An 8,615-nucleotide genomic window follows, 5' to 3' on the forward strand; every position below is an offset into this window, starting at 1 on the left:
GCAAAATAGCAACAGCACAGAGTCCTGTCAAATTCTCATGCGTCTCCTTTCTTGGTCCTGCAGCTGTCATGTCAGGGCATGCTAACACTAAAGCCCCACTGCACAGGGTCCTATCAAACCTGTCTCATGGGACTGCAGCTCTGGTCTCCCTTCTCCGCCCACAAGGATGCAGCTAAGGCATGCTGGGAGTTGTAGTATTGCAATAGGTGGAAGAACACTGCACATGGTCCTGTCAGACTTGGTCTCCCTTCTCATCCTACAAGCCAGTGCCATAAAAGAATATTCCCTGGGCTCACCTGCCTGCTTTCCTGATGGGAGAGAAAAATGGTGGAGCTCCCCAGCTGCTGCAGAACTTCAGCTGCACAAGGTCCTGTCTAACTGCACAGGTCATGAGTCTCCTTTCTCAGCCTACAATCCTGCGGCTGTTAGGACACACTGGATGCTGTAGTTTTGCAACAGCTGGAGAGCCGCAGGTTGGAGACCACTGCACAGGGTCTTATCAAACCTGTGGTCTCATGGGACTGCAGCTCTGGTCTCCCAGTCATCTTTCTCAGCCCACAAGCCTGCAGCTGTAAGGGCATGCTGGGAGTTGTAGCTTTGCAGCAGGTGGATAAACACTGCATATGCTGCCAACATTGGTATTTCACTGAGTTGCAAGCCTAGGTCTCCTGTCTCATCCTACAAGCCTAAGAGTTAGGCCTCATGCACACGACCGTATGTGTTTTGCGGTCCCGCTAAAAAAACTGATGACATTCCATATGGCATCCATTTTTTTTGCGGATCCATTGTAATAATGCCTATCCTTGTCTGCAAACTAGAAAAAAATAGGACATGCACTATTTATACTGATGCGGACAGCTGTCCACTTTTTTTGCGGATCCATTGAAATTAATGGGTCCGCTATCCACAAAAAAAACCAGAACGGAAACAAACAACGGTCGTGTGCATGAGGCCTTATCAGAATATTCTGTGGGCCCACCTGCCTGCTTTCCTGATGGAGACAGCAAAACCTCAACTGTCAGACTTGATATCTCATGGGTCTCTTCTCTGCTGACAAACCTGCATCTGCCAGGACATGCTGGGAGTTGTAGTTTTCACTCAGCTGGAGAGCCGCAGGTTGGAGACTTTATAAATCCCGGGGTTGCAGCCTTCTTCTCCTGCCGGCAGCTGTTTGGACACACGCTGGGAGTTTATAGCTAGAGACACTATACAGGACCCCGTTAGATCTTCTCCCACGAGGCTTCAGCCTTGGTCTCCCGCTCTTCTTCCTCAGCCTACAAGCCTGTGTGATATACAGAAAGCTTTCTGGGTTCTCCCCCTTATGGAGAATCAGAGGCACAGACAGAGCCAAGGGCTGCAGAACATTTTCGTTTTTCCTGGTGAGGTCTGTGAACAGCCTGGTGCTAAGATATTTCCAATGACATGGAATACAAAAATCACAAAACAAAAGTAAATGCCCCCCATCCATCATGTACTGCTACAGGTGTTTTTTTATTTTGAGGGTCCCCTCCTGAAACTCTCATTGATTGCCCCTCTTTCACTAGATATTTCTGACGAGGCGGCGCACGACCCGCCACCAGAGGATAAAATAGTCGTGAAAATAACAGTCTTTTAATTTATAAAACAAAACAAAAAAAAACAGCAGTGATGACAGCAGGTAAACCGCCCCCGCCGCGGTGCCCCCTGCATCGATACGGGCGGGTCACACCTCAGTCCCAGCTCTCAGTTTAGCTTTGTACTTCCCAGTCATTTCTTTTGGCAGCGGCACCAGCCCGGGGCACGGGACCTGCCCATCCACCTCACACATGCACTTGCGCAGGTAGTACTTTTTGGGGCCAAAGTTGGCGGGATTGGACGACACCATTTTTGCCTTTTCTTCTGCTTTTAGAGTCTCTCTGTGGGGAGAAAATACAAGATACTTACATGAAATAAACCTGGTGGAGGGTCGTGGACAAGGGCCAATTGTGAGCACCCCCCATATTGGCCTAAAATCTGTGCTCATTTAAGGGCACTTTCACACTAGCGTTATTCTATTCCGGTACCGAGTTCCGTCCCAGGGGCTCAATACCGGAAAAGAACTGATCAGTTTTATCCTAATGGAGAGCAATCCGATCAGGATGCATCAGGACGTCTTCAGTTCAGTCACTGTACGGTTTTTGGACGGAGAAAATACCGCAGCATGCTGCGGTATTTTCTCCATCCCAAATCCCGGAACACATGCCGGATCAGACATTCTTTTCCATTGAAATGCATTAATGCCGGATCCTGCCCCAAGTGTTCCGGAAAAACGTATCCGGTTTAAAAATGTGAAAAAGATAAATACCGGATCCGTTTTTCCGGATGACAACCAGAGAGACGGATCTGGTATTGCAATGCATTTGTGAGACAGATCCGCATCCAGATCCGTCTACAAATGGTATCCGTTTGCATACAGGTTGCCGAAACGGCGACGGAACTGCCTGTCGGAATCCAACAACGCAAGTGTGAAAGTACCCTAATCTGTAAAACATAATTACAGCGGTCGGAGTTACGTTTTTCTGATACACAGCTCCAAATCCCCTGCATGGCCACAGTGTTAGATGACTGAATTGTCTACCTGCGGCCACCACTAGGGGGAGCTCACTACATACTGTGCTATGATTGATAATCTGCATACAGGGAGCTCCCTCTAGTGGTGGCTGTAGGAAGTCAGGATTTTATCAGGTAACGGTGACTATGCAGGGGATTTGGAACTCTGTATCAGGAAAATGGAGCTCTGATTACTATGAAGATAAGTAAACAATTAACCAGTATGACACTGGCTCAAAATTGGATCCAACAGGTTTTGTGTGTGATATTCCTGCGGTCAATAAATCCCGATGGAAAGTCGATAATATAAGTGTGAACAGAGACTAATTGTTCTCACAGCAGGATTTGTTACTACTGTATCCAGTCTAGACAATACTCTGTGAGCTAAACGGTCTGAACTCCAGACTGATGGTTTGTTACAATGTATCAGTGCAGATAAAATGTATCAGTCTGGAATCCAGACTGTTGAGCTCACAGCGAATTGTGTTAGATTGGATACAACTGTAACAAACCTTCAGCTGTGAGGATTCCAGCTTCTGGATGTAAAAGATGAATTCACTGACAGCAAGCAGAGAGGTATTGGTGGTCTTACTCTGTCTTTCCCAGGATTTTCTTCACATGCTCTAAGATCTCGGTCCGGCTTTTGTCTTCGATATCCACCAGGACCTGATCCCCGTCATCTGCCGAGACAAGACACGCGGACTGTAAGCGAACGGGGCGGAGACTGCTCAGGGTTTATACAGAACCCCCCCCCCAGAGATAACAGCATTGATACTGGGATTAATACAGTGCAGATTAATAGGATCATTCAGTGTATTGTCCAGAAGGGACTCGTACATCTCTTCATCCTGAGCTTCCTGGTTCATGAACAGTGAGGACTGCCACAGTCAGGGCAGCAGTACAGGGTGATATAGTAACGGTGACCACCCCGCAGATATCAGGGAAAGCTGATTAGTAACTGAGCGGCCCCCGCACTCACCCAGGTAGAAGCGCAGGAAGGGCGAGGGGGTCATGTTCTTCAGCAGCATAATCTGCAGCCAGGGGTTCTTGTACTGGATCTGAGGAATGTTAAAGAAGACAAATTTCCTGCAAGAAGACGACGAGAATGAAAGGGAAAATGTGAACAACCCAAGGTCTCACCCACCTCGCCCCAATATTATTATACCCCTAAGCCTGTGCCATCAACACCCTCCTCGTACCCCTCATCCCACTGATGACCCCTCGTCGCCCTGTCATACTCCTCAACCCGTTACTTCAGGTGCTCTTTCTCCACTAAGCCTGTCTGTACACCCCTCACCCTGTGCCCCAAAATATACATGAGCCTCACCCTCTGTTACCACTCTGTGCCCCCAGTGTCCTCACCCTCTGTTACCACTCTGTGCCCCCCAGTGTCCTCACCCTGTTACCACTCTGTGCCCCCAGTGTCCTCACCCTCTGTTACCACTCTGTGCCCCCCAGTGTCCTCACCCTCTGTTACCACTCTGTGCCCCCCAGTGTCCTCACCCTCTGTTACCACTCTGTGCCCCCCAGTGTCCTCACCCTCTGTTACCACTCTGTGCCCCCCAGTGTCCTCACCCTCTGTTACCACTCTGTGCCCCCCCCCCCCAGTGTCCTCACCCTCTGTTACTACTCTGTGCCCCCCCCAGTGTCCTCACCCTCTGTTACCACTCTGTGCCCCCCCAGTGTCCTCACCCTCTGTTACCACTCTGTGCCCCCCCAGTGTCCTCACCCTCTGTTACCACTCTGTGCCCCCCCCAGTGTCCTCACCCTCTGTTACCACTCTGTGCCCCCCCCAGTGTCCTCACCCTCTGTTACCACTCTGTGCCCCCCCCCCCGTGTCCTCACCCTCTGTTACCACTCTGTGCCCCCTCCAGTGTCCTCACCCTCTGTTACCACTCTGTGCCCCCCCCCAGTGTCCTCACCCTCTGTTACCACTCTGTGCCCCCCCCCAGTGTCCTCACCCTCTGTTACCACTCTGTGCCCCCAGTGTCCTCACCCTCTGTTACCACTCTGTGCCCCCCAGTGTCCTCACCCTCTGTTACCACTCTGTGCCCCCCCCAGTGTCCTCACCCTCTGTTACCACTCTGTGCCCCCCAGTGTCCTCACCCTCTGTTACCACTCTGTGCCCCCCAGTGTCCTCACCCTCTGTTACCACTCTGTGCCCCCCAGTGTCCTCACCCTCTGTTACCACTCTGTGCCCCCCCAGTGTCCTCACCCTCTGTTACCACTCTGTGCCCCCCCCAGTGTCCTCACCCTCTGTTACCACTCTGTGCCCCCCCCCAGTGTCCTCACCCTCTGTTACCACTCTGTGCCCCCCCCCCAGTGTCCTCACCCTCTGTTACCACTCTGTGCCCCCAGTGTCCTCACCCTCTGTTACCACTCTGTGCCCCCAGTGTCCTCACCCCTAACTGTACATTTTTTATTAAATTTTCTGAACATGATTATGGGGGCGGCCATCTTGCCTGAGCTGTTCTTAACAGCATTAAGGAAATTGCTTTACGGCAGCCCCATGGGCTACAAACACAATGGTCAGGAGGGGACCTCATTGACTTCTATGGCAGAGTTTTCTAGGCTCTGTGACCTGTGCAGAGGTCATTGTGCAGGGAGGTGGAGTAGACAAGCTGCGATATCACCTATTGTTAATGGTGGATCCTGTCTTATCTGTCATTCTAATCCTGCCTATAATGATAAGCAGATAACTGCAGTAAAGTGATCCATACAGACCAAGAAGTGGCGCCTATTATTAGGCTTAGTGGCCGGTGCTAAAAACTGCAGGATTTTATAGTTATTGTTTTAATATAGACAGTGACCTGGAAAATAATGTCACCAAAAATTCTTTAAAAATGTTAAACACATTTCCTTTAAGTGTCTGTACACCCCTCGCCCTGTGCACCCATCATCTGCATATCCTGAGCCCCTCACCCTCCTAATACCCTCAACCTGTGCCCTAAGTATCTTGACACCCCCTCTCTCACCCTGTGCCCTCTATCAGTGCACCCCTCGCCCTGTGACCTCTCCTCACCTGGTGCCCTCTGTCCCCCTCACCCTGTGACCTATCTATGGGTGCACCCCTCACCCTGTGACCTATCTATGGGTGCACCCCTCGCCCTGTGACCTCTCCTCACCTGGTGCCCTCTGTCCCCCTCACCCTGTGACCTATCTATGGGTGCACCCCTCACCCTGTGACCTCTCCTCATCTGGCGCCCTCTGCCCCCTCACCCTGTGACCTCTCCTCACCTGGCGCCCCCTGCCCTGTGACCTCTCCTCACCTGGCGCCCTCTGCCCCCTCACCCTGTGACCTCTCCTCACCTGGCGCACCCTGCCCTGTGACCTCTCCTCACCTGGCGCCCTCTCCATGCTCCCCCCGGGTGTTGTAGTTGACGGTCATGATCTTGACGCTGTTCTTGAAGACGACCTCCCCGCTCTGCAGATACTGCAGGGTGCGGCGGATCGGGAAGGGCCCCTTCATCGGCATCTTGGCGCTCGGCCGGGGACACTTACAGGAGCATGGCCGCACGGCACGCCGGGAACTGCAGCTCTCACACGCAGTGCATGCTGGGAGGAGCGAACTGTCAGCGGCCGCCGCACGGCACGCCGGGAAGTGTAGTCCTGTCCTCGGCTCAGTGACGTCACGTGCGCTCTGCTCTGCGGCCTGACCATTGCGGGGCGGTCACCTGTCCCCTGATCACGTGACTGCTCAGCTCTCCTAAAGATCTGAACAGAAAATCTAATTATATGGCGATTCTGCAGACCGGGAGCCCCCGTCACATAGTGAACCCCCGCCCGCATCACTTCCTAGAGAAACGGGGGCCCTGTTCTGACTGATATGCTGAGTAGCAATCTGCATTGAGTTTGTGAGTTCTCATAACAGTGCCTTATAGGTTATTTTCTGCTCCAGAGCTGCATTCATAATTCTGCTGGTTGTCATTGGAACCAGTCAACATCCCTCTAACACCTAGCCAGGAAATCACCAAGTTCTGTGCAGACCAGAGGGAATGCTGGAAGATTTCAGCTCAGAAGAATACAGTAACTCAGGATCAGTACAGAATAAGTAATGTATGTACCCAGTGACTGCACCAGCAGAATAGTGAGTGCAGCTCTGGAGTATAATACAGGATGTAACCCAGGATCAGTACAGAATAAGTAATGTATGTACGCAGTGACTGCACCAGCAGAATAGTGAGTGCAGCTCTGGAGTATAATACAGGATCAGTAGAGGATAAGTAGTGTATGTACACAGTGACTGCACCAGCAGAATAGTGAGTGCAGCTCTGGAGTATAATACAGGATGTAACTCAGGATCAGTACAGGGTAAGTAATGTATGTACACAGTGACTGCACCAGCAGAATAGTGAGTGCAGCTCTGGAGTATAATACAGGATGTAACTCAGGATCAGTACAGGATAAGTAATGTATGTACACAGTGACTGCACCAGCAGAATAGTGAGTGCAGCTCTGGAGAATAATACAGGATGTAACTCAGGATCAGTACAGGATAAGTAATGTATGTACACAGTGACTCCTCCAGCAGAATAGTGAGTGCAGCTCTGGAGTATAATACAGGATATAACTCAGGATCAGTACAGGATAAGTAATGTATGTACACAGTGACTGCTCCAGCAGAATAGTGAGTGCAGCTCTGGAGTATAATACAGGATGTAACTCAGGATCAGTACAGGATAAGTAATGTATGTACACAGTGACTGCACCAGCAGAATAGTGAGTGCAGCTCTGGAGTGTAATACAGGAGGTAACTCAGGATCAGTACAGGATAAGTAATGTATGTACACAGTGACTCCAGCAGAATAGTGAGTGCAGCTCTGGAGTATAATACAAGATAAGTAATGTATGTACATAGGGTACTTCTGGGGCTCTATGGTGATTGTCACCCCGCGAGTCGCCACCATCATGAAATAAATGAAAAGACGCTGAGATTTGTTAAAGGTTATTATCCACTTTAATAGTATAAACCGCATTCAGGAAGTTATTATGAAGCAACGAGAAAACAACGCCACAAGGAAAGAGCATTTAATGAAATGCATCAGCTAATCCATGCACTGCAATACTCTATATACAAAACAACAATGCAGATCTCTCCGAGACGAAGACCATGATTAGACAGAAAATAGATAGAAAATGAGAACACACATGCCGTCATCTACAACATCACAGAAAGAAGGCTGGTGACAGGAGGACTGACGGAGGGGCCGTCGGGGGGCGCGATCAGACCTCCTGGCAGCGTATAATATACAATGCAGCAGCTGACAGATAGCGGTTCGGTCCTCCAGATCCCGTAGCCACTAGAGGGAGCCAGAACCAACAAACACTAATGCAGCAAAACCTCGGCGGGCTCGTAATACGTCTGGTAGCAAATTGTAGAAAACAGTACGGAGTGAAAATGACAGGAGCAGAGTCCTCAGTGCAATCAGTCCGGGGGGTGGGGTGACAGGTTAGGAGTCCCTATGGATGACGGTGACCACCTACAGGGTGGGATATGTGTGTATCTGGCCCCATACATCACAGGCTTCATCTGTAGCCCCAGCTTTTGGCTGACCACCCCCTATATTGGCTTCAATATGGAGCCCGAGGTGTAGTCTGGAGTGTGACTGCAGGATCAGGGAGTCAAATAGCTATGCATAGGAGCTGCATACACAAAACGGTAGGGGCTTTCCTAACCTCAGCCAATGTCTCCTGAGCCTCATTTTGCAAGCCTTGGCATATGCACTTAAGCCTAGACACATGGGAGGTTGCAGTATGGGAATTGTGGACCCCCCTCCCCCAGTCATCAGACCCCCACCTATGTTATGTCCTGTGGATAAGATGGGAATGGAGTCTATGGGGCTGACGCAAACTGCAGAGAGCTCTACTTGGCTGTGTCCGTGGGACCTTGTTGGGGGTCTCCATCAGACGTGGACAGGTGATAAATGTCCATCTTGGGACACGTGATCTAAATGCAAGACAAAAGCTTGTTTTCCGTCCCCCGGTCTTATATGGGGTGTTACAGACCAGCCCGTGGGTCGTGCCCCAGACATGGCTTCTGAGCAGCG

At 50.6% G+C, this 8,615-nt stretch overlaps 1 protein-coding gene across 1 annotated transcript; it reads right to left on the reverse strand.

Moving 5' to 3' along the window:
• Nucleotides 1–1,494: 1,494 nt before the first annotated feature.
• Nucleotides 1,495–6,131, reverse strand: MRPS25 (mitochondrial ribosomal protein S25). The gene is made up of 4 exons (XM_040408380.1): nucleotides 5,910–6,131; nucleotides 3,548–3,654; nucleotides 3,161–3,248; nucleotides 1,495–1,895 (listed from the first exon to the last, which is right to left on the reverse strand). The coding sequence occupies exons 1-4, from the start codon at nucleotides 6,041–6,043 to the stop codon at nucleotides 1,703–1,705; spliced, it is 522 nt and encodes a 173-aa protein (XP_040264314.1). The 5' UTR covers nucleotides 6,044–6,131; the 3' UTR covers nucleotides 1,495–1,702.
• Between the last annotated feature and the right edge of the window lie 2,484 nt (nucleotides 6,132–8,615).

The sequence above is a fragment of the Bufo bufo genome, chromosome 9 (genome assembly GCF_905171765.1).
Source record: "Bufo bufo chromosome 9, aBufBuf1.1, whole genome shotgun sequence".
Lineage (NCBI taxonomy): Eukaryota > Metazoa > Chordata > Amphibia > Anura > Bufonidae > Bufo > Bufo bufo.